A 27,454-nucleotide genomic window follows, 5' to 3' on the forward strand; every position below is an offset into this window, starting at 1 on the left:
GCTTGCTGTGCCGGCCTCTGCCCACTCCTGCGCCCAGCTGAGCACACCCCTGTGCATCATGGGGAGCGCTGGCAGAGGGCGGGGCTAACCATTTCTGGAGGAGGGCGGGGCTTACTAGCACCAATGCTAATGCGGCGCTGCGCCAGTTGGGTGGGCTTGGCCTTCACTCTGCACCATCTGCTGGGAGCTGCAGAGGACAGTAATCCAACAGGCTTCATGCTTCATGGCCTGGTGTCTGCATCCAACGAGGCAGCATCTTAAAGAGCAGCTGCCCCCACAACACCTCCACCAGTCACATGATCTCCCTCAGTTCATCCATCCTTCTCTCTGTCCCTTACTCCCTGACTCTTTCCAAACTTCTTTTGACCTTCTGCACCATCTCTCACCATCTCGTCGCTCCCCCTCTCCCCCCGGCCCCCCCTGCAGAAGAGCCATGTGTATAAGAAGACCCTCCAGGCTCTGATCTACCCAATCTCCTGCACCACGCCACACAACTTCGAGGTGTGGACGGCCACCACGCCAACCTACTGCTACGACTGCGAGGGGCTGCTGTGGGGCATTGCCCGACAGGGCATGCGCTGCTCCGAGTGCGGGGTCAAATGCCACGAGAAGTGCCAGGACCTGCTCAACGCCGACTGCTTGCAGAGTGAGACGTGCCCCGGGGTCTCCTGCCCACACTCGCAGAGATCACCTGATCACAACTCCTTCTCTACAGGCGAAAGCCCAGTGTAGTTCATAAACACCTGTTAGGTGGACCAGTCTTCCCACACAGTTCTTCACTACTCTCTTTGTCTGTCTGTCCATCTCTCTCTCTCTCTCTGTCTCTCTCTCTCTTTCTCTCTCTCTCTCTGTGTAGGAGCTGCAGAGAAGAGCAGTAAGACTGGATCGGAGGACCGCACCCAGCACATCATCTCTGCCATGAAGGACCGAATGAAGATCCGGGAGAGGAACAAGCCAGAGATCTTTGAGGTGATCCGGAGCGTCTTCGGCGTGTCCAAGCTGAGCCACGCACAGCAGATGAAGACTGTCAAACAGGCTGTCCTGGACGGGACCTCCAAATGGTCTGCCAAGATCTCCATTACAGGTCAATTACATGGACATCTGAGGGACAAAAAGTGTTAGATACCAAGCACTCACATGACAAGCTTTCACAGCTGTAGAGGTGAGCTGTACATTTGATTGTTTCTCCACTGGCACATTAAGTTAATAAGGGTCAGTATGATAAAATGAGTTGGCTGATTGTTTACCACAACAATAATAAACAACAACAAATGCAACTGCTTTGATTGGAGATTTAGTGGCCCAATACTGTCCATGTCTGAAAGCATTCTCCCACGCAGTGAGCTGATCACAAACCACACAGACTACTGGGAAACATGCAAAGCTTTTATCATGTCCTCTCCTCTGATTGGCTGGGCATCTCCTAATGGATCTTGAATTGTCCTGCATGTAGCAATTTCACTTTTGTTTAACACAGTGATTCAGACACTGATTGTGCAGATAGTGGTAGTGGGGCAGGTGGATGAGTATAAGATAACGTAAGTCACGTGGAACCCATGATTCAGACACTGTTTGTGTAGGGGTTGACACAGGACCCTTTATGGCTTATTTTGATTGCATTACTTCGTGTGTGTGTGTGTGTGTGTGTGTGTGCGTGTGTGTGTGTGCGCGCGCGCAGTACTGAGTGCACAGGGTCTGCAGGCTAAGGACCGCACTGGCTCCAGTGACCCGTACGTGACGGTGCAGGTGGGAAAGACGAAGAAGAGGACGAAGACCATCTATGGCAATCTGAACCCCGTCTGGGAGGAGACCTTCAACTTGTGAGCCCCGTATCCCCTGCAACACTCATCTCCACGGCACATTTAACACACACTGCCACTAAGCAGCTTTACATTGATATCCAAGTCTATTTTACTCAAACATCAAGTTTACAAGTCTGCACCATTTATGGACAAGCCACAGGGGACAGTGGACAATGGACAGTGGACAGGGGACATCACCAAAATCGGAGAGAAAATGGGAAGATTTTACGTCTCTGTTGGGTACTGTCAGGAATGGGTATTTCTGGCTGAGCTCTCTACTGCTGCCCTACTGGTGGACCTACTTCTTCAGCCTGATTTCAGTTAGCACGCAGACACCCAGAGATAGATCTGCTCTTTCCAGACCAGGAGGAGCAGACTACAGAGTTAAAAGATTCTCAAGAGAAATTATCATCTCTCTAAAAGAAGGCATTGCGAATACAAATAATAATTCAATCAGAACCTTTAAAGCAGTTGGGAGTCTTTGTTTACAAAGCTGTTGGGAGTGTTTATAAAGCCTGTGGGAGTATTCGCTTATAAAGCTGTTGGGAGCGTTTATAAAGCCTGTATGTGCAGTCAGCTGGGTTTCTTGTTATATTATTTCTTGCCTGGTGTTTGCTTCCTGTTTTCTGCTCGTTTTGTTGATGCATCTTTTATTTCTGTAATCCTTCTATTCCTGGAGGAGTTTTTTTTTTTTTTTTTTCTGGCCTAAGCGAATGTCTATAGGCCATTTGGAAGACAGCTGACCTTTCACCTTTCAGCCCGGGACACAACAAAGACAGCTTACAGGTCACACTGACTGACTAGGGAGCGTTTGCTAGCTGGTTTACTGCCACAAGCATGTCTTTCACTGGACTTCTGGCCGGTATTCAGAGGACACACATCATACATGTGCTGCATGCTTGCAAGGGCAAGATGAGTCTAATTAGAGTTCGGTTAGCTGAGTCTTTTGAATCTTTGGCTTCTTGAACAGATGTGATCTGACGAAAAGGAAACATTAAAAGAAGAAGGAATCAGAGACTCATTCATTGCCCATTTGACTCACAATTCGAGGCCAAGCAGACCAGCTGACTAATTAGCGTATTTGCATATCACATAACATTAAAAGCTAGACATTTTACTTCAAATAAATGGGTTATGTTAACTAGCTCGTTAATTGTGGAAATATGGAGTCAGAGTAGATTGTTAAGATAGCTACCCAGCTGATGTTGATGCCGGAATAAGCTTTTCTAACTGAGCAGTCTGTTCATTGCCATGCTAGCAGAAGTATTTGCTTACTAGCTAACTTGCAGATCAAAACTCTGCTGATACCAAACCCCTCGTAATCCAGATGAGTATCGCCGTTGGGTTGGATAAACCATGGACGGGTTTCAAGTTTCCATAGTCCATCAATGTTCCATAGAAAGTTTTTCCGCTTTGGTAACTTAAGTTGTATTCAAAATGATCTTGTTTTCTTTTCCCTTAACACCCGGCTTAGATGCTAGGTATCGATGCTAATGACTGTATCCATGTTTTCATCTGATCACAGGACGCCTTCTGACATGTACTATAAATACAACAAACAAACAAATGCAATATAACCCAATAACAAAGCCCACAGTAGGAACAGATGACTCTGACCTTTTCTAGACCGGGGTTTCTGTAAAGCTCCTTTGAAACCAAGTCTGCTTTGACAATCTAAGCAAAATTTCATTGATTTGGATTGATTCTTGCTGCATTTTCTGTTCATGGATTTTGACAGCTACTTGAAGTGTTGGTTTCAGGACTTGCAACTCTTCCATTTGTCATCTGGTCTATTGCGTTCTGTCTCGTCTCTGTCGGCCAGTGAGTGCCACAACTCGTCGGACCGCGTCAAGGTGCGCGTGTGGGATGAGGACGATGATATTAAGTCGCGTGTGAAGCAGAGGCTGAAGAGGGAGTCAGACGACTTCCTGGGTCAAAGCATCATCGAGGTCCGGACCCTCAGTGGAGAGATGGATGTCTGGTACAACCTGGGTGTGTTCCACCACGTGTGTGTGAGCATGCGTGTGTTTGGGAATGTTTGAAATGTGTGTGTGTGTGTGTGTGTGTGTGTGTGTGTGTGTATATATATATATATATATATATATATATATATATATATATATATATACGCAGACAAAGACACACACACACACACCCACACTCACACACACATATACATACACTGTAAAAACAGTTTGCGCAACTTGACAGATGCAACAACTAGGAAGTCCAAGTTTAAGTTAATAAATGATGATTTTTTTTTATGCTTGATCTGAAAATCTGATTGTCTCTCTAGCCCCTGGGTCATCTCACACCACCGTAATTACCCGTAATTGTGTAACTTGAAAGCAGCGTCATCTCTGCTATCCCCAGTCATTATCTCAGTCATTGTCTCTGTTCATGTATTTGTTCTGAATCTCCTCTCCACTGATCCGTCTGAGCCCAACATCCAAAGGAATGTGTAATAATTCCGTACGGCATATCGGATAAGCCGGTTTGATGTTGATCATTCGGATTCGCGTGAGGTAGAAAAGCAGCTGGGGACGAGGGACGCAATCCGAATGTGATTTAGTCCGAGTTTTAATTTCACCTTAATGACCTCGAGAGCTGCAAGGAGTTGTCTGGATGTTAGAGAATAAGTGCACGCACACACTTACATCCTCTACACACACTTACATCCTCTACACATACTTACATCCTCCATAAACACTCTTACATCCTCTACACACACTTACATCCTCTACACACACTTATATCCTCTACACACACTTACATCCTCTACACACACTTATATCCTCTACACACACTTACATCCTCTACACACTCTTGCATCCTCCATAAACACACTTACATCCTCTACACATACTTACATCCTCCATAAACACTCTTACATCCTCTACACATACCTACATCCTCTACACACACTTACATCCTCTACACATATTTACATCCTCTACACACACTTACATCCTCTACACATACTTACATCCTCTACACATACTTGCATCCTCTACACACACTTACATCCTCCATAAACACTCTTACATCCTCTACACACACTTACATCCTCTACACATACTTGCATCCTCTACACACACTTACATCCTCCATAAACACTCTTAAATCCTCTACACACACTTAAATCCTCTACACACACTTACATCCTCTACACATACTTACATCCTCCATAAACACACTTACATCCTCTACACATACTTGCATCCTCTACACACACTTACATCCTCCATAAACACTCTTAAATCCTCTACACACACTTACATCCTCTACACACACTTATATCCTCTACACACACTTACATCCTCTACACATACTTACATCCTCCATAAACACTCTTAAATCCTCTACACACACTTAAGTCCTCTACACACACTTACATCCTCTACACACACTTACATCCTCCATAAACACTCTTACATCCTCTACACACACTTACATCCTCTACACACACTTACATCCTCCATAAACACTCTTACATCCTCTACACACACTTACATCCTCTACACACACTTACATCCTCCATAAACACTCTTACATCCTCAACACACACTTACATCCTCTACACACACTTATATCCTCTACACACACTTACATCCTCTACACATACTTACATCCTCCATAAACACTCTTAAATCCTCTACACACACTTAAATCCTCTACACACACTTACATCCTCTACACACACTTACATCCTCCATAAACACTCTTACATCCTCTACACACACTTACATCCTCTACACACACTTATATCCTCTACACACACTTACATCCTCTACACACACTTATATCCTCTACACACACTTACATCCTCTACACACTCTTGCATCCTCCATAAACACACTTACATCCTCTACACATACTTACATCCTCCATAAACACTCTTACATCCTCTACACACACTTACATCCTCTACACACACTTACATCCTCTACACACACTTATATCCTCTACACATACCTACATCCTCTACACACACTTACATCCTCTACACATATTTAAATCCTCTACACACACTTACATCCTCTACACATACTTACATCCTCTACACACACTTACATCCTCCATAAACACTCTTACATCCTCTACACACACTTACATCCTCTACACATACTTGCATCCTCTACACACACTTACATCCTCCATAAACACTCTTAAATCCTCTACACACACTTAAATCCTCTACACACACTTACATCCTCTACACATACTTACATCCTCCATAAACACTCTTACATCCTCTACACACACTTAAATCCTCTACACACACTTACATCCTCTACACACACTTACATCCTCCATAAACACTCTTACATCCTCTACACACACTTACATCCTCTACACACACTTACATCCTCCATAAACACTCTTACATCCTCTACACACACTTACATCCTCTACACACACATTTAGCCCCTGTACACCAACACATCCCTCCAGTAGATGTTTCATATGATATTTCAGACTGAATTTTGACTGGAGTCTGAGAATGTGACGTACACTCTTACACACTCTTACATAACATCACCTCGTCGCTGCATTTTCCCCTTGTTCTCTCTGTCTCAACCCCCAACGTTCTGCCTCTCTCCTTTCATCTGTGTAGCTCTCATTAAATGTTAGCTGTAGTCAGACTTCTCTTCTGATCACAGGAAACTCTCTCTGGCAGGCGATCGCACCCGCATCATTAAAATGCATGAACAGGGTTTTCAGCTCTTTGTGGAAGGAGGAATTCGGTGTGTGTGTGTGTGTGTGTGTTTACATGCTTATGTGTGTGTGCGCTTATGTGTGTGGGTGTTTGTGTGCTTGTATGTCTGTGTATTTGCGTGTGTGTGTGTGTGTGTGTGTGTGTGTGTGTGTGTGTGTGTATGTGTGTGTGGGTGTGTCCACAGAGAAGCGTACTGATAGGTCAGCTGTGTCAGGAGCCATAAGACTTCAGATCAGTGTGGAGATCAAAGGAGAGGAGAAAGTAGCACCTTACCACCTACAATACACTTGCCTGCATGAGGTACACACACACACACACACACACATACACACACACACACACACACACACACACACACAGACACACACACACACACACACACACACTACCTAAAATACATCTCCCTGGATGGGGTACAGCGAATGGGCTTTCTGTAATTGTACACCTTGAACACACGCACACCCACACACATGTACCGTGCGCACACACACACACGTACCTAATAAAGTGGCCGGTGGATGTAATTGCAAGACAGGTGTTTCTAATGAAGTGGGTGGTCAATTTACACACACAAACACACACACACACCCTTGCATATAGAAGGTAGAGGACCTTGTCCACACGTGCAGGCCTTCTCACGAGTCTCCCTGGTCTGTGTGCGGTTGCGTGCGTGCGTGCGTGCGTGTGTGTAGAATATCTTCCACTGCATGATGGACATGGAGGACCAGGGTGTTTTCAAGCTGCCTGTGGTGAGTGGTGACAACGCTTGGATGGTTTACTTTGAGGAGGTGGAGCAGGAGATAGTGGACGAGTTCGCCATCCGCTATGGAGTAGAATCCATCTACCAGGCCATGACGTAAGTGTGTATGTGTAAGTAATGGAACGGGAGGGTTTGTGTTAATCTTGGGTGATAATGTTATTGTGAGAAAACTGATTATTCTCTGCAAAGTTACTATGATACACAATATTACTGCTGTGCAAACAATTAAATGGCCTGTGCAGGGATATGAACTTAAAACAGGACTATAGCAAATATGCAGTATGAAACGTATAAAATGCATCGTAACTTAATAATTGCATCACTACAAAAAATACCATACCACCCAGCTGTGGTAGGAAGCATCAATATGAACATCAGTAGGAACTGCTATGGATGCTGGGAATCGCTAGGAATTCTGGGAACCTCTGTAACCCTTCCTGATTATTTTCTTGATTGATGGTGTGTGTGAGGAGACAGCACAGCGTGTGTGTGGTTTGAAGAGATTTTAATAATTAATCCATTACTCTGTGTTAATGCATTTATTTTGTTCCAAAAGTACACACTAATCACAGAGCCCCCGAGTGTGCGGTTGGGCTTAAATAGGGTCCAGAAAGGAGTGTCGTTAAAGTCAGAGGGCCAAATAACAACTAAATCAGACCTGTGTGTGTGTGTGTGTGTGTGTGTGTGTGTGTGTGTGTGTGTGTGTGTGTGACTATGATTGGACTCAATACTGTGTTCAGTAACTGTTGGACTATGGTATTACTGTGTTGTTGCATGAATGCATAATATAGTGAATGGGTTTCTCACAACATGCTGTGTCTGTGTGTGTGTGTGTGTGTGTGTGTGTGAGTGAGTGAGAGTGGGTGGGTGGGATTCATAAAGGGTGCTGAGATGCATGAACACTACTGTCATCTATGGTAAAACAGGCAGGGAAATGTGTGAAACAAGGATGACAGAATATGTGTGGATGGGGAGGGGAGAGAGTGTGTGTGTGTGTGTGTGTGTGTGCGTGTGTGTGTGTGTGTGTAGTAAATAAAGCTCTCAGTAAATAAGATAATGTGATTTTAAGACTAAATATTAAATAATTTAATAAGTGTATGTATGACTTTTTCTAGGCTTTCATGTTTATTCCTGTCTGACTGATTGTCCCTCTCTCCTCTCCTCCTTCCCTCTCCTCTCCTCTCTCCTCCCGAAGACACTTTGCCTGCCTCTCCTCTAAGTACATGTTGTCCGGTGTTCCGGCTGTTATGAGCACTCTCCTGGCCAACATCAACGCATTCTTTGCCCATCCCACCTCCACCACCAGCGTGTCCGCTGGCGATCGCTTCGCCGCCTCCAACTTTGGGGTACGTCTCCCCCCCCCCGATATAAGCCCCTCCCCTACACTGCCAAGCTCCTCCCCCATAACAATAAGCCCCTTCTCTACAGCGATAAGCCCTGAAGCAGAGTTTCAGGAGTACAGGACTGAGTGGGCATGTGCGCATGGTGTCACCCTGGAGCATCGTGACAGTTATTTGCACTGTTAGTAGATGAGTAAGCCCTGCTAACAGCTGCCTGGGGCTCTTTCACTAACCGTGTGCCCTGCCCATAGAGAAGCTTTTCTGCCGAGTGTGAACTCTGCTCGGGGTCATGTACTGGATCCTCTCAGCATGGTGACCGGGGAATGGGTGATTAGTGTCCACCTCGGGGTGGTTAATGATTGCAGTGGGGTTATTAGTATGCATGATGGTGTGAGTGGTGTGCTGCAGCAGTCTTTGGGGAGCTCCGGGCAATGAAACCACCCCACAAGTCTTGTTGTCTACTGTGTAGGTGCATTTGGGCGTAGATGAAAGCTGCTAGTGTGTCCGTGCGTGTGTGAGATTAGAGTAACCCTGGTCCTCTCTGCTGCAGGAAGGAACTTCATCTCAGTAAACTCATAGTTTACTCAGTAGTCTTTATAATGTGCTGAATCCGTTTTTCGGTAAACCTCACTTCCCACAGAGAGGTGCATTGTGGGAGACTGAGTGTTTGTGGGACACCCCCCCGGACCGATTAGAAATAATCAGTGCGCCGCTTTCTCTATGAAGTAGCCACTGTTCAGTCCCCTGAGGGTCTGAGCCTTAGAGAGAGACAATGTGACTGAGACTGTGTGTGTGTGTGTGTGTGTGTGTGTTGGGTCATTTTGAAAATGTGTTTTAGCTTATGGTTCTTTACATTTGGGAGTGCTGCTGTTGTGTATTCACTTGATTGTTTTCCTAGGTTCTCCAGCTGACTGTATGTGTTTGTGTCTATGCATGTGTGTGTGTATATGCATGTATGCCTGCGTGCATGTGTGTGTGTGTGTGTGTGTGTGTGTGTGTGTGTGTGTGTGTGTGTGTGTGTGTGAGACAGAGAGAGCGATTCATCAGGTTGCTTGACCAGCTGCACAACTCCTTGCGCATCGACCTCTCCACCTACCGGGTGAGTCACACGTCACCCCACCGCCTGCACGTCATGACGATGTGTGCACAATAATTAAGCAAGTTTCTTTATCTGTTGATGATCAACTTTTTGTGCAGCAGCAACCACAGCCTCCCAGACACTGTTCGGAGAGCAGTACTGTTTTCCTTATACTGTATATCTCCCATTTAAGAAGGGCCCACAAGTTCTCAATAGGGTTTAGGTCAGGTGAGGAAGCTGGCCATGTCATTCCTTCATCTTTAAGGCCTTTACTGGCTAGCCACGCAGTGAAGTACTTCGAAGCATGTGATAGAGCATTGTCCTGCATAAAAATCATGAAATCATCATAAATCAAGTCTTCTTGAAAGATGCAGACTTTTTCCTGTACCACTTCTTGAAGAAAGTGTCTTCTAAAAACTGGCAGATGGTTTGGGAGTTGATTTTAAGTCCATCTTCAACCCGAAAAGGTCCAAATAGCTCACCTTTAATAATACCAGCCCATAGCAGTACCCCACCTCCACCTTGCTGGCATCTGAGTCAAAGTGGAGCTCTATGCCCGTTACTGATCCAGCCACGGGCCCATCCATCTGGTCCGTCAAGAGTCATTCTCGTCTTATCAGTCCATAAAAAAAAATAAAAAATCTGTCTGATTTTTCTTGGCCTAGTTTCACCTTATGTGTCTTGTTCAGTGGTGGTGGGCTTTCAGCCTTCCTTAGCTTGGCCATGTCTCTGAGTACTGAACACCTTGTACTTCTGGGCACTCCAGGTAGATTGCAGTTCTGGAATATGACAGTACTGTAGGATAATGGGTTTCTGGTCGCTTCACCTTTGAGTCTTCTCAAATCTTTGGCTGTTAAGTTGTGTCTTTTTTTCTTAACACGCTATTTGTGACCCTGTTGACTATTTGCAACAAAACGTTTCAAGGTTCTGTGATAATGCCCCAATATCTTAGCAATTTTAAGATTGCTGCATCCCTCTGAAAGACATTTTACAATTTTTGACTCAGAGTCAGTTAAATCTCTTTTGGCAAATTTTGCCTAAGGAAAAGAAGCTACATAATAATTATGCACACCTTGATATAGGTTGTTGATCTCTTTAGGCCACACCCTCCCTCATTACAAAAATATCCATCACTTGATTGTCACGGACTCCTCCTCTTTCCACTGGTCATGTGGTTCGGCACATCATGTGCAGTGGAATTCAGCGTAATTGTTTTTGCTTGTAGCCACGCCTCTGGTGTCTGCGCACACCTGCAGATGGTTCAGCGTGTATATTGTCTGTGTATTTAAACCGATGCTGGTGTGTTGTTGTTGGATGTATAAATCAAAATTTATGTGTATCGTTGCTCGTTAGCTTTTGTGTTTCACGATGTTGTATGCACTATGTTTACATCATTTATGTGAGTGCCCGTGTCTTCTGTGTTTCACAATAAACATCTATCATCGTCGACGGAGTCTGAATGTTCTGCTCCTTCCCCTGTGGCACTCGGGCCGTTGTGCTGATATACTTAAATCCAATACACATTCAAGTTTAAACAGCTTGGAGTTGGAAAATATGCATAAACGAACCAATTGAACCATAAGTTGCAAAAAAGTGAAGTATGATGCAAGTATTCTGACAGTTCTGGGTGCAGTGTTAGGGGTGGTCTGTTTCCAGTGTTAGCGGTGTTCTAGGTGCAGTGTTAGGGGTGTTCTGGGTGGTCTGGATGTAGTGTTGGGGTGGTCTGGGTGCTGTGTTAGGGGTGTCAGGGTTGGTCTTGGTGCAGTGTTAGGGGTGTCAGGGGTGTTTTGGGTGGTCTGGGTGCAGTGTTAGGGTGTTAGGGATGATCTGGGTGCAGTGTTAGGGGTGGTCTGGGTAGAGTTTTAGGGGTGTTGGGGGTGCAGTGTTAGGGGTGTTGTGGGTGCAGTGTTAAGGGTGTTCTGGGTGGTCTGGATGCAGTGTTGGGGTGGTCTGGGTGCTGTGTTAGGGGTGTCAGGGGTGGTTTTGGTGCAGTGTTAGGGGTGTCAGGGGTGTTTTGGGTGGTCTGGGTGCAGTGTTAAGTGTGGTCTGGGTGCAGTGTTAGGGGTGGTCTGGGTGCAGTGTTAGGGGTGGTCTGGGTAGAGTTTTAGGGGTGTTGGGGGTGCAGTGTTAGGGGTGTTGTGGGTGCAGGGTTAAGGGTGTTGGGGGTGTTCTGGATGCAGTGTTAGGGGTGTTCTAGGTGCAGTGTTAGGGGTGGTCTTGGTGCAGTGTTGGGGTGTCAGGGGTGTTATGGGTGGTTTTGGTGGTCTGGGTGCAGTGTTAAGGGTGGTCTGGGTACAGTGTTAGGGGTGGTCTTGGTGCAGTGTTAGGGGAGTTGTGGGTGCAGTGTTACGGATGTTGTGGGTGCAGTGTTAAGGGTGTTAGGGGTGTTCTGGATGCAGTGTTGGGGTGTTCTAGGTGCAGTTCTAAGGGTTTTAGGGGTGTTCTGGGTGCAATGCTAAGGGTGTTGTGGCTGCAGTGTTAGGGGTGTTGTGGGTGCATCATTAAGGGTGTTGTGGGTGCAGTGTTAAGGGCGCTCTGGGTAGAGTGTTAGGGGTGTTCTGGGTGCAGTGTTAGGGGTGTTCTGGGTGTTGTGGATGCAGTGTTAGGGGTGTTCTGGGTGCAGTGTTGGGGTAGTCTGGATGCAGTGTTGGGGTGGTCTGGGTGCAGTGTTGGGGTGGTCTGGTACAGTGTTAAGGGTGTTGTTGGTGCAGTGTTAGGGGTGTTGGGGTGCAGTGTTAGGGGTGGTCTGGGTACAGCGTTAAGGGTGCTAGGGATGTCTGGTTACAGTGTTAGGCATGTTAGGGGTTTTCCGGGTGCAGTTTATGGGTTTTCTGGGTACAGTTTTAGGGGTGTTAGGGGTGTTCTGTGTGCAGTGTTAAGGGTGTTAGGGCTGCAGTATTAAAGGTTTTCTGTGTGCAGTGTTAGGGGTGATCTGTGTGCAGTGTTATGGGTGGTCTGCGTGCAGTGTTAAGGGTGTTAGGGGTGTTCTGGGTGCAGTGTTAAGGGTGCTGGACTGGTCTGGGTGCAGTGTTGGGGGTGATCTGGGTGCAGTGTTGGAGGTGTCAGGGGTGTTCTGGGTGTTCTGGGTGCAATGTTAAGTGTGTTCTGTCTGTTCTGGGTGTAGAATAACTTCCCTGCCAGCAGTCCAGACCGGCTGGCAGACCTGAAGTCAACCGTAGACCTACTGACCAGCATCACCTTCTTCAGAATGAAGGTAGCACACACGTGCACACACACACACACACACACACACACGCACACACACACACACACACACACACATACACACATGTACGTACATCTTTGATGGTTGAATGAGCTTGAATTGATATCTGTAAATGTGATTGTGCACACAGAGAAAGACCCACTGTGTGAGAGAGGGAGAACGGTCTTGTGTTAATAGGACAGCTGGTCAACAGTTTTTACAACAGATTGGATTATTCCTCCCTTCTGCCCAATCTCTTTATTATATATACAGCCCAAATTATTCCAATGTGGTGTTTGGGTGTTTGAGAGGTTATGAGACTGTGTGTGTGTGTGTGTGTGTGTGTGTGTGTGTGTGTGTGTGTGTGTGTGTGTGTGTGTGTGTGTGTGTGTGTGCGTGTGTGAGTGTGCTCTGTTGCCCCCTTGTGTGCAGGTGCAGGAGTTGCAGGCACCGCCCCGTGCATCTGTTGTCGTGAAAGACTGTGTGAAGGCATGTCTCAACTCAACATACGAGTACATCTTCAACAACTGCCAAGACCTCTATAGCAGGCAGTTCCAGCCCACCGTTGAAGCTGTGAGTGCACACACATGCATTCACACACACTCATTCACACGTGCACAAACATACGCACACCCTGCCCTGCTCAGAGTTCCTGGAATTTGGCAGGAATGAATGTTTCATGCATTTGATTATAGACGATCATCATGTACAATCTTCCTGTTACCCTCCCTTCTGTTACCCCTCCTTTCTGTTACCACTCCCCATTACCCTCCCTTCGGTTACCTCTCCCCATTACACCTCCCTTCTGTTACCCCTCCCAATTAACGGTTGACACAGTAGAATCCAGAGGACAGTCAGTGTAAACTGGGTCTCTGTGCCTCTGCCTCGGGCAGCGCTGAGTAGCCTGCACTTTCTTTATAATGAATAAACCGGTAGTAGTTTATTAACAGTGTCCATTATCATGGTGCAGGGTTATATAGAGAAACTCTGAGAGAATGGGGGGTCTCCTTCAGTTCTCTTCACTGTGCCTCATCAGGACAAGGGGAGGAAGATGCAGGGACAGGGGGCTGATGAAGAGGAGGGTAAGGAGGCGGAGCCCGGAGCAGCAGAAGAGGCGGGGCCTTGTATAATGAACCTGGATTTCTGGACCAAGCTCATCACTCTCATAGTGTCCATCATCGAGGAGGACAGGAACTCATACACACCCGTTATAAACCAGTCAGTACCGTAACACACACACACACACACACACACACTATCACACAAACACATACCATCATCACTCTCATAGTGTTCTTCATCGAGGACAGGAACTCATACACACCTGTTATAAACCAGCCAGTTCCGTAACACACACACACACACACAAACACACTTTCATCATTCTCATAGTATAGGAGGAGGATAGGAACTCGTATACACCTGTTACAAACCAGTCAGTACCGTAACAACCAGACCGAATACACACTATGTGTGTATGTGTGTGTATGCAGGTTCCCTCAGGAGCTGAACGTGGGAAAAGTCAGTGCTGAGGTCATGTGGACACTCTTTTCTCAGGACATGAAGTACGCTCTAGAAGGTACTGAATGTGTGTGTGTTTGTATGTCTCAGGCTGTCCTGCATTTAATCTCATCTTCACTCATCTGTTTCTCCTACCTCAATTTCTCTCTTTCTGTCCTTCAGCCCTTGATTATGTTGACTGCAATTGCTGGAAGAAGGGTAGAGGTCATAAAGTCATTGCAGGGTAATCTGGGGGTCATGGCGGAGTGAGATTGAAACTAAATTACTGGAATTTATTAACTTCACAGATCCATGCCACACTAATTTTGCTGAAAATTAGGTGTGCGATATTGACAAAAAATAATATCTCAATATTTTCTGTGATTTAATCGATAACAAGTAGCTGATATTTTGCATCCTTCAAAAAAATGTTTGTAACAGTCTTGTATTGTACTACCTCACTTTTGTTAATAGGATAATATTAACTGCATTGATTTTAATGGAAACAACATATTTAAAGAAAACAGGACCAAATTTATTTACTTTAAACCAAAGCATTCAAGTAAATACCTGCATTGGCACCACTGTTATGCCGTTGTCTTTAGCCTTATGACGGTGTCTTTAGGTTTATGATGATGTCTTTAGCGTTGTGACAATATCTTTAGCGTAGTGACGGTGTCATTAGTGTTATGACAGTGTCTTTAGCGTTGTGACGGTGTCCTTAGTGTTATGACAGTGTCTTTAGCGTTATGACAATGTCTTTAGTGTTGACAGTGTCTTTAGCGTTATGACAGTGTCTTTTAGGTTTATGATGTCTTTAGTGTTATGACAGTGTCTTTAGTGTTATGACGATGTCTTTAGCGTTATGACGGTGTCTTTAGCGTTATGACGGTGTCTTTAGCGTTATGACGATGTCTTTAGTGTTATGACGATGTCTTTAGCGTTATGACCAATGACGGAATTTGTTGTCTTGCCATCATTGCTTTTCTTATTGTAAAGCACTTTTTTGCAGAATGATTCAGAATGCTTTTGTGCTGATACCTGGGCTGGTTTAGGCATGTTGTAGACTACTGAGCCCCAAAACTTTTCACATTCTTCATGTCCGGTGCGTTGGTTAGTTTACAGATGGTGAAACAAGTCAGCTGTGTCTTCTAACAACCAATTTCTTAAATAGTTTGCTGATTTTCATCTTTTTAAAGCTGATCATCCTCCATATGAGTAAGGATGCTCCAAATCTAGTAAATAAATCTTGCACTGTAGGTGGTGCGGCAGTTAGGCTAGCTCAAGTAGTGCTCTGACCATGTGTGCCTGTGTTAGCACACTGCATGTATGCAGTGACAAGTGCTGTAGTCTGTCCTCCAGTGCTTCAAGACGCAGTGAACGTGCGGCACCTTGGTTTTTGCTTTGAGTGACATACTTCACATACTCGATAATGGCAGCTTGGATGGCCTTTAAGCAATTAATATATTGTGGTAGAAGATACATACCGCACACCCCTAGTGTTTTGGATACATATTGCACACCATTAGTGTTATTGTTTCATATTGCACAACCCTTGTGTGTTATAATGAGGGATGGCTCACTGTTGGTTGGTTCTATCCATCCATCCATGCTCAGATTTCTGGAACAGCTCTGTTACAGCACTGTTACTGCTGACATCTGTAGAAGTAGCCATCTCCAGTGACAGCCATGCAAGCTGCCCCTGTGCACTTTCACCCTTTGACCTCTTGGCTGTAGAGACGCCAGCGTGGGTAGTTAGGGCAGTGTGCGCTGTGTTCAGGAAAGCTTGGTAGATGAAGTGTGGGATGCAGCAGCCTCCACCTTCTTGTATCTGGAGTTCATCTTTCTGGTTGTACATCTCTCCTCCCCTCTCTTCTCCTCTCCTCTCCTCTCTCCTCTCCTCTCCTCTCCTCAACTCCTCCCCTCTCTTCTCCTCTCTTCTCCTCTCCTCTCCTCTCTCCTCTCTCCCTTTTTTCTCATAACATTTTCATCTCACTGCTTTTCTTCTCCAAATCTTATATTTCTGTCCAATTTAGCCTCTAACACATTCTATATTTGCAAACTTGATATTTATGCTGGTATGCTTTGTGTGGGGGTGGTTAGCTGTGTGTGTGTGTGTGTGTGTGTGTGTGTGTGTGTGTGTGTGTGTGTGTGTGTGTGAGAGATGGTATTTATCTGTTTTTATGGGCAACTGTAAGAGTGAGTATGCATGCGTGTGTGTGTGTGGGGGGGGGGGGGGTGAGTGGGCAGGGAGGTGTTTGGGTGATTGTGCAGTTAATGACTGATTTCTCTGCTAATCTCTGACTGGGACCAGACAAAGCAGGGACTGTTTTGACCATAAATATAACTGGGTTTAAAAGGCAGTGCGTCCTTAGTTTTACTTTTTGGTGTAGTTTTCAGGGACAGCCAGCTGAGATTGAAGGCTTACTTATGAAGTCAGACTTTACTAAGAATGAAAACCAAAATGCCATAAAGAAAGAAATGCCAGCACTAGTTGTGCTGAGCTTGTCACTGAACAGCCCTGCAGACTGCCCCGAACAGTCTGCCCCGAACAGTCTGCCCCAAACAGCCCCATAGTCTGCTCAAAAGGTACTGTCCCAAACAGCCTCGCAGATTGATCATTTAAAATGTTTCATCAATGAACTGTGTTACAGTAGGAGTGAAAGATGAACTGGTTAAGATGTATATTTATCAATTTGTGTGTGTGTGTGTGTGTGTATGTGTGTGTGTGTATGTCCCCAGAACATGAAAAACACAAGCTATGCAAGAGTTCAGATTATATGAACCTTCACTTCAAAGTGAAGTGGCTTTACAATGAGTATGTCAAGGACTTACCTGACTTCACAGACACTGTCCCCGTATACCCATCGTAAGTTCAGTTGCCTCTAAAACACACACACACACACACACACACACACTTTCAATCATATTCTTACACTTCAGTTAGTCTCTGGGTTGTTAGACTAGCTCTATTTGAGGAAAGCTTTAGGGTTGTTAGACTTCCATCTTTAATGGACCCTCATTAGCAGTTATTTGTTCACTCTAGTTTTCTTTTGCTTTCTCTCTCTCTCTCTCTCTCTCTCTCTCTCTCTCTCTCTCTCTCTCTCTCTCTCCCTCTAGGTGGTTTCTGCAGTTTGTTCTGCAGTGGTTGGCTGAGAATGAGGAAGTGTCCATGGAGTTTATGCGTGGAGCACTAGAGAGGGATAAGAGAGAGGGGGTATACCCACTAACACTACACCAGCCATACTCACTAACACCATACTCACTAACACTCACACCATACCCACTAACACTACACCAGCCATACTCACTAACACTACACCAGCCATACACACTCACACCACACCCACTAACAATACACCAGCCATACACACTCACATCATACCCACTAACAATACACCAGCCATACACTCTGACCCCATACCCACTAACAATACGCCAGCCATACACACTGAGCCCATACCCACTAACACTACACCAGCCATACACTCTGACACCATACTCACTAACACTACACCAGCCATACACACTCACACCATACCCACTAACAATACACCAGCCATACACACTGACCCCATACTCACTAACACTATACCAGCCATACACACTCACACCATACCCACTAACAATACACCAGCCATACACACTGACCCCATACTCACTAACACTATACCAGCCATACACACTGACACTATACTCACTAACAATACACCAGCCATACACACTCACACCATACCCACTAACAATATGCCAGCCATACACACTGAGCCCATACCCACTAACACTACACCAGCCATACACACTGACACCATACTCACTAACACTACACCAGCCATACACACTCACACCATACCCACTAACAATACACCAGCCATACACACTGACCCCATACTCACTAACACTATACCAGCCATACACACTGACACTATACTCACTAACAATACACCAGCCATACACACTGACACCATACTCACTAACAATACACCAGCCATACACACTCACACCATACTCACTAACACTACACCAGCCATACACACTGACCCCATACTCACTAACACTACACCAGCCATACACACTGACCCCATACCCACTAACACTACACCAGCCATACACACTGACCCCATACCCACTAACACTACACCAGCCATACACACTGACCCCATACCCACTAACAATACACCAGCCATACACACTGACCCCATACCCACTAACAATACACCAGCCATACACACTGACGCCATACCCACTAACACTATACCAGCCATACACACTCACACCATACTCACTAACACTACACCAGCCATACACACTGACACCATACCCACTAACACTACACCAGCCATACACACTGACCCCATACCCACTAACACTACACCAGCCATACACACTGACCCCATACCCACTAACACTACACCAGCCATACACACTGACCCCATACCCAATAACAATACACCAACCATACACACTGACACCATACCCACTAACAATACACCAGCCATACATACTGACCCCATACCCACTAACACTACACCAGCCATACACACTGACACCATACACACCATCACTCACACTAAACCAGCCATCCCAATATGCACATTAACACTCACACTAACACATGCTACATTAATATACTCACTGTACACACCAATATACTCACTAATATTAACAGTCACTAACACACATCTTCACTAACCACCCCAGTATAGCAACACTCACCCATGTTTCACCCATGTAAATATACACTCAGTAACATAAGCTCTGAAACTCTACACATCCAAAGCCCAATTTAAAGGCTGTTAGGAGCAGAGATCTGGTGAAGAATCGCAGTTTGTCAGCAGAAAACCAAACCTATCCAGACCTGCAATCTTTCTTTTTCTGAAAAGTGTTTTTCTCCTATGATCTTCAGTAAGTCTGTGGACACTAGTGTGTACACTAATTTGGAAAAAGCAGACCAGCATCACAAACACAATAATTTTAAACCATCAGTTTCAACTGTATAGGAAACTGAAGCTGATTTGGCAGTGACAGAACAGGGCATACCACGTCTAGTTCATTAGGCCTGGAGGCCTATAGCTAGCCCAGAGGAGTGTTAAAGCACTGAAACAGAACAAAAGCATGAGGCAGGCAGCCTGCTTTCCCGAGGGCCTGCCGCAGGCACTAAGCCTCGGAGGCTGGAAAACTGCACTCCGAGCTATGAATCCCACCTCCGTAGTCGCTTGATTTGCCAAGAAAATCGTGTGTGAAACGAGAACCCTGTTCCTCAAAAACCTGACGACTGCTTCCAGTTCAGGTCAGCGTGTGTAAAGCAGTAATTCTGGGAAAGCAAGACAGGCCTTGAGTGTACACGTCCGTTTGACCTTTTTTTTTTTTACTTTTTTTTTTTTACCTCTTGCTGACCTCTGACCCTCCCACCTGACGCAGTTCCAGCAGACGTCCGAGCACGCTCTGTTCTCCTGCTCTGTGGTGGACATCTTCACGCAGCTCAACCAGAGTTCCGAGATCATCAGGAAGTTGGAGTGTCCTGACCCCGATATCGTGGCCCAGTATAACCGCCGCTTTGCTAAGGTAGACTCCCACAACGCTGGAAAAAAAAGTGTGAGAGTGTGGCGTGGTGTGTAGTGTGGGGGTGGGGAGAACGCTACTGGTGGAGATATCACCCTGTCACTGATATTTCTGCAATGCTGAGTCTGGCTGGGCTGTCATGCCAGTAAACCTTACTGTGGGCGTGTGAGAGACAATAAGTCTTCCTCAACTGCTTTACACACCTCTGCGGAGTACAGGTCAAGCTGCAGAATGGTGATGCAGTTTAATGTCACATAAATGGACTAACTCCAAGACTATTCAGAAGTTAAGTGGTTGCAAAATCTTATTAATTGGGAACACATGTTCTAACAATTTGCGGTAAGAGGCATTGGCTCGGTCTCTCTTTCGCTCCACACCTTTATCTGTTCTCTGTTACTCCTTTCTCTACTTCTTCTCCTCTCTTCATCTCACACACCTATTTTCTGCTGTCTTTCATATACTGACAGCTGGATTTTAGACTTAATTAATGTTTCTTTACTACACTCACCCCCCCCCCCCCCCGTTTTAATCAACACCGTTGGGTTTTTTTTTTTTGCTCAGAGGTGTGTGTGTGGGTGTGAGAAGCTCTGGGTAAGACCTGACATGTTCAGACACGCTTGCTTAAATGGAAGTCGTACGCAAGTGTGTGTAAATATCCAAGCCTGGCTTCTCAGATTGATCAGGGACTCCTCTACTGGGTTTGCCATTTGTTATTCCGGGCAGATTCCTGTTCCAGTGTCTGTTTCCTGGCTGTCACAGGTTTGTGGTGGGCGGGTGGGGGTTATTTTGAAGCCTGCATCACTGGGTGGCGTGCGTAAACGTGTTTGCGTCTCCCCATCAGACGATCACCATGGCGCTGCTGGAATACTGCTCCATCCTGGACAAGAGCTTCAGCTCCTACTGTCAGAAGGAGAAGATCATGAGTGGCTCCAGAGGAGCAACGCAAGCACATGCAGTGACAACACAGGCAGCTAAAACACCCTGAATAAACACAGTGAAAACACACGCAGCAAAAACACCCTGAATAAACACAGTGAAAACACACGTAGCTAAAACACCCTGAATAAACACAGTGAAAACACATGCAGCTAAAACACCCTGAATAAACACAGTGACAACAGACGCAGCAAAAACACATGTAGCTAAAACACCCTGAATAAACACAGTGAATAAACACAGACAGCTGAAACACTGAAAAGCACTGAAAGCATGCAGCAAAAAGAGTATAAAGGCACAGTGAAACAGTGAAAAATGTCCAGGAAAATTAAAAGCATGTGGTAATATGGTTTTGGTTGTGTTGTTTAGTTAGTTTACTTCAGCAAGACTTGTTGGTTCTCCAGATTGGTACAGTACCTTATCACTTCTCCTTCTTTCTTACTTGTCTGTATTCCTCTCCCTCTCTCTCTCTCTCTATCTCTCTCTGCAGCCCTGTGTGCTCATGAATAATGTGCAGCAGATACGAGTGATGCTGGAGAAGATGTTCGAGGTCATGGGAGCCAAGCAGGTTAGTGGGATATGTACACCGTCTTCCACCTGTCTGTATGTCTCTCTCTCTCTCTCTCTCTCTCTCTCCCTCTCTCCTTCTCTCTTCCTCTCTCTCGCTCTCTCTCCCTCTCTCTATCTCTCTCTCTCTCCCCCCTCTCCCTCTCTCTCCCTCTCTCCCTCTCTCCCTCTCTCTATCTCTCTCTCCCTCTCTCTATCTCTCCGACTCAGTTCTATTCATCATTGTTGTTTTTCACTCCCTCTCTGGAGTGACTGACAAGCTTGTTGATTGGCTGGGAGGGAGGGGTTTGGTGACTGGCTGGGAGGGAGGAGTGTGGTGATTGGCTGGGAAGGAGAAGGTGGGGTGTGGCAGGGACCTGTCAAACTGGCGGGCTTTTTTTTTTACTTATTCAGCGTCTTCTCTAAGGGATGATCAATGTTGTTTTTAAGTGTGCGTGGGTGGATGCGTGGGTGGATGCGTGCGCCCGTTTGTGGGTTTGAGTGTGTGTGCGTCTTTGTATTTCACTGCGACAACACAGAAGGAGTAGGTGCCAGTAAGTGTATAACTCAAATGTGTCTCACTGTGTGACTGACACATGGCTGCGATGTGACTGTGTTTATCTGGTTATTCTGCACCCGAAGCGTGAGGAAGAGGAGGAGCCAGAAGATATGGATGAAGAGCTTTGTGAGGGGAGAGAGAGGGAGATGGTGAGAGATTGAGAGATAGAATGACAGAGTGAGGGCCAAATTCATCAAACATACCATCAGATTTAACACGACGTTAAGAGCACATGTCGCCGGGCTAACGCGCTTCCTCATTCTTAAATATAAACCGCTAGTGGCTGCATCCCAGCTGTGTACTGCACACTATATAGTATATACCTTATAGTATTAATGACCTTAATAGCATGGGTTTGGCGAGTTAGTACACAAAATATTAACGTACTTCAATTCATACTAACAGGAAATGATGATGCGTTGCTATGCCAACATACTTAGTTGTAAGCTATAACTTAAGATATTTTCTTTGATAAAAAAAAAAAAAAAGGAATTAACAATACTTTTCACCGTACTGCTATACGACGACAAATCCCATAGAAGGGTGCTGCTTCCAGTTTTCTTTTTAGACAGTTGTTTTTCTGTGAATTAAACTGCAGCCTTCACAGGTTTACCACGGTAAACGGCGATGTTTCACGTGGTTTACACTGCTAGTAATGTTCTAACGCCGCCTCTGAGAGACTGAGTAGCAAAACGTTCACAGCTGCGTTTAAGAAAAACAGCAAAACCAAAATAAAAGGCAGTTGGGCTCGACATTGGTCCATTCAAACCATACACAAACAAACAAACAAACAACCCCCCCCCTCCCGACAAGTTCCAAGTATGAATATTGGATTTCTGAATATACTCAAATTTGGTCATTTTAACTACAACTACAAACTATTCTGAAAAACTAGTCAGTATTAGAAAATGGTACGCAATTATGGCACAGCCAGTATATGTTATGGTTTGACTGCGTTTTGTTCTCATTTGAATATGACAGTAGTGATTCATAACAGGAGCTGATATGGACTGGATGATCTTCTGGCAATATTTGGTTACACATGCAAGTCATGACCAATATTCTGCATTCATTGGAAAGGCACTTTTTTGTCTGTTTGGAGCGAGCGCGATGACAAACCGCATCTGCGGTAGGAGAACAGGAATGTGACGGTGACTTGCTTGAGTAGGATCTCAGGATGCCAACATTTGCCACTAGAAAAGCAAATGTAGGTGCTGGAGAGGAAGAAACTATAAATCGATATAGGCTGAGAAGAGACACAGTTGTGCTTCTCAGCCCTGATTTAGAAGTGCTGAAGTAATCGACTCGGCGCAACTGTGCAGGTCCCTTCTTGGTGAAAGTTACAAACGCATTTTTCTGTAAATGGCAATTTTCAGTACCACTGGTCTCATGACTGGGATTAGTCACCAGTCTCTTGGGTCTTAAATATTTATTACCTCATTTATATGTCAGTTTTGACTGACTTTCTTGTAATATACTGCAGTAAATAAGTTGACACCGGTGCAACAATTATCCCCATAGTGCAAACATTGGTGATAATTGTCACTATTATAACCATGGTGATAACGTCATGAATATAAATTAAATACCATGTGTCACGTTTTGTATGGTGTATCATGGTTGCCAACAGGTTTTATGAATCTGGCCCATACTAATTAAATTAGTGTACTAGTAGAGAGATGTGCTGTCATACACACTGTTTTCCTCCTCTTCTTCATCTTCATCCCATCTTTAGCCAATCTCTGATGAGGAGGGCAGTGAGATCTAAAGTGTGTGTGGGTATGGGTGTGGTTTCTGTGTGTGTGTGCGCGCATATGCGCACCCGCTTTTGTGTGTATTTGCATAAGTATTGAGTGTTTTGGCATGCAATACAGAAAGTGTTACTACAACAAAAATGACCTTTATGCGCTGTGTTAGAACACTGTGCATAATATGAATTAAGGTTCTCACATTTTTTCATAGTTGCTAGTTATCATATTCTGTAAATATATTATATTTACAAATATATATTTCTTTTTTTAATAATGTCTCAATATTAATAAAGGAGAGCAAGAGGGAGTGAAACACACATTCACACAAAAACCCACACGGGAACACACACATCCACACATGCACACACAAAAACACCCACACGCACACTCAAGCATACAAAAACAGAGTGTACTGTGTTGACGAGTGTAGTGTGTTGATTACTGTAGTGTGTCTGTTGTGTGTTGATGTCTGTTGTGTGTTGATGTCTGTAGTGTGCTGATGACTAGTGTGTTTAGGAGTGTTGCATGTTTAGGAGTGTTGCATAATGATGTCTGTAGTGTGTTTAGGAGTGTAGTTTGCTGATGTCTGCAGTGTGTTGATGACTGTAAAGGTTGTGCCTCATCACATGAAACAGATGGTTGGTGAAGTGAAAACAGAAGATGTTCTGTAAGCCCTTGCAGTCCTGTTAGGTTTCATAAGCTCTGTGTTTTCCCAGAACACATTAAATTCTTCTATAAAGGTTAAACATTTGGAGATGCAGGTCTTGTGTTCAGACACAGAAGATGAAAGAACTTATTGGTTCCTCATGATGAAGGTGGTCTACTAATAAAATTATCTCTAAAAGCTCAGAAGAGGTCAGATTGCTCCTTGAATGTCGTGTCAGCCAACGTGCAAAGCAGTTTGAGTAATTATCTCATGGTTGGCTGTAATGTCAGGAAGTATTTATTTAATCTCAGAGACATTAGAGAAAAAATAAGATAGTTAATGTAGCCATGCTACCTACATTCCAGATGGTGCAGTCCACCACAATCGGAGCTGTTGGCTAGCTGGTGTTTTTACCAAGAGCCACCGGTTGCTAGGTCAGTTGCTAGGGGTTTGCCTCAGTTTAGGAATCTGTGAGCATGTCGCAGTGTTGCTTCGGAGAGCAGAGTTTCCAAAACGGATCAATCTCAGGCCAGAACAAGTGCACAGACACACGTACACACACACACACACACACACACATATACACATTCACACACACACACACACACACACACACAAACACACACACGCACACTCACACACACACTCACACACACACACACACACTTTCACACACACACACACACACACGTGCACACACACACATACTCACACACACACGTGCGCACACACACACTCACACACACACTCACACACATACACACACACACACGTGCGCACACACACACACGTGTGCACACACACAGACTCACACTCACACAGACACACACACACATATGTGCGCACACACACACTCTCACACACACACACACACACACACACAGACATATACATACACACACACACACACACACACACACACACACACAGGTGCACACACACATGTGCACATACACATGCACACACACACACACTATTATACACTAACCTCTGCTTTGACAAACACCCACATACACACACCCACATACATTCACACAAAAGCAAAAAAAGCCCCCAGCACCCACCAACTATATATATTTTACAGCAAGATGTATAGTATCTCCAAAATGTGAAAGGTTCTAGGTTCTAAAAGCATTCCTCAAGGCAATGAGTGTGTTTAATCCATTGCAGTCTGTGTGTCTGCCATTATACACAGTCATATGAGAATATTACCACCTACCTAATAGTGGGAATGGCCACCTTTGGCTCGGATGACACTACCGAGATGTCTTGGCATGACAGAAGATCACCTAATACAGCTGCACTGGAGTAAGATTGAGTTAGCAGGGGAGAGGACGGGACAGTGAAACCACTCATGCAGTGGTATTAGTGGTCCAAGATCATGCTAAGAACACACTCTCCAGACATGTACACTGCCACCACCACCCTGCGTTTGGTCCACAGGTGCCTTCTGGAGGCAGTCCACATGTCAACATCCATCCGTCGTCCCAATTACAGTACTCCCGTGCACACTGGGGGCGACGTTGGCGAACCTTGGTTAACGCTGGTGCCTTAACCATGTGTCAGGCCCCAGACGTAATGGCATTTGTTCAGTGGTGATCCCTGACCCGTTCCTCCTCGCTCCTACAGAGGTTAACTGGTCCACTGTGGCGGGTCAATTGGTCTGTACCGAGCGGCCTGTGGGGCACCACTGTGCGTATGCTGTTGTGAGGCACTCAATGTGCCAGAAGTCCATTCTCGGTACACCTTCACTACAGTCGCTCTAAACATCCCACAAAGTTATAGGTTTCTGAGATGCTAGCACCCTTCGCCCTGTAATCTATTATCACGTCTTGTGCCCATGACGATCGTTTTTCAGTCTGTTACAACTGAGTGGGGCGGTCGCTTATTTACATGTGTAGCAGACCCTGTCACGTGGCATCCGTGACATCTGTTTGTGTGTGTGTGTGTGTGTGTGTGTGCGAGCATGTGTGTTAGGTGTGCTGTTTGTGTGTGTGTGTATGTCCTTTTGTGTGTGTGTGTGTGTGTAGTGTGTGTGTGTGCATTTATGTGTGCCCTGTGTCTTTTTTTTACATTTATTTGTGTTTTTGTTGTTATTTGTTTGTGTTCTTGTTTATATTCATGTTTTCATTTATATTTGATTGTGTTCATGCCTGTCTCATTGCCAGTCGGGTTGCTCACCCTCACACACCAGAGGTAGGACACATGACGATGATGATGGTTGTCATAACAACTACAAGTGTGATATAGGCAGGTTTAACACAAGGTCATCATATTATTTGGCCCATACAGTCACTGCACTGGTTATAGAGGCCACTCTGCTTGTTGTAGTGCTGTGATCTGCACTCTACTGGTGTGTGTGCGTGCGTGCGCAGCTATATGTTTTATCCAATGTCCTCACCATCTGTGGAGCTAATGGAAGCAGCTGTAATCAGATCATTACTTTTAAACACACACACCCCCCAAAACTATTTATGTACCGGCTGATTAGCCTCACTGCTACAGTGTGAACTAAGCTGGACAGTGTGCTGTTCTCAGCGGTGAGGCCCTTTCTGTGTGGTCTCTTATTGATCAGTACAGACGGGCTCAGCTTTGAGGCTTATTGATCACTCCGCTTGTGTTTGTCCCTCTTTTGTCTTGTCAATGGACAGTAGGGAGGAAGAGGACATGGTTTGTCCAGCATGGACATTAACAAATATTTCTCCCTCCAGCAGTAGTCCTGCCATGGGCCGTTAGGAACCGTCCTTATTCTGCTCAGTGTCTAGCTGGACGTGATATTGTGACTGTGTGCTTTACTACAGAACCAGTGTGTTACAGCCTGATGAGCTCTTCATATATAGAAATAAATTAATCCACACTGAGTTACACATGCACACACACGCTGTCACTTTCTGTCTCACACATGAGCACACACACACAAAGTGCAACTAATCTAACATGAGTCTAAAATATTGAGCTAGAGTTCCTATGGTACATTTGTAACCATGACAGTTTCTTCCAGTGGGTCTTGACCTGTGTGTGTGTGTGCACGTGTGTGTGTGCATGTGTG

General features: G+C 45.2%; 1 protein-coding gene across 1 annotated transcript in view; it reads left to right on the plus strand.

Annotated features, from left to right (window-relative positions):
• The window catches only part of unc13ba (unc-13 homolog Ba (C. elegans)), a 40,712-nt gene that overhangs the window by 2,175 nt on the left and 11,083 nt on the right, over positions 1-27,454 (plus strand). Inside the window, exons 3-20 of the mRNA XM_081698655.1 lie at positions 427-646; positions 857-1,084; positions 1,679-1,820; positions 3,625-3,794; positions 6,707-6,822; positions 7,215-7,378; positions 8,478-8,628; positions 9,653-9,721; positions 12,825-12,914; positions 13,338-13,478; positions 13,942-14,123; positions 14,399-14,484; positions 17,148-17,274; positions 17,526-17,622; positions 19,827-19,970; positions 20,809-20,934; positions 21,394-21,471; positions 22,092-22,157. Coding sequence (XP_081554781.1) covers positions 427-646; positions 857-1,084; positions 1,679-1,820; positions 3,625-3,794; positions 6,707-6,822; positions 7,215-7,378; positions 8,478-8,628; positions 9,653-9,721; positions 12,825-12,914; positions 13,338-13,478; positions 13,942-14,123; positions 14,399-14,484; positions 17,148-17,274; positions 17,526-17,622; positions 19,827-19,970; positions 20,809-20,934; positions 21,394-21,471; positions 22,092-22,157 — 2,397 coding nt within the window. The remainder of the gene's footprint in view (positions 1-426; positions 647-856; positions 1,085-1,678; positions 1,821-3,624; positions 3,795-6,706; positions 6,823-7,214; positions 7,379-8,477; positions 8,629-9,652; positions 9,722-12,824; positions 12,915-13,337; positions 13,479-13,941; positions 14,124-14,398; positions 14,485-17,147; positions 17,275-17,525; positions 17,623-19,826; positions 19,971-20,808; positions 20,935-21,393; positions 21,472-22,091; positions 22,158-27,454) is intronic.

This window comes from Electrophorus electricus, chromosome 1 (assembly GCF_041902795.1).
Source record: "Electrophorus electricus isolate QZ-2024a chromosome 1, ASM4190279v1, whole genome shotgun sequence".
Classification (NCBI taxonomy): Eukaryota; Metazoa; Chordata; class Actinopteri; order Gymnotiformes; family Gymnotidae; genus Electrophorus; species Electrophorus electricus.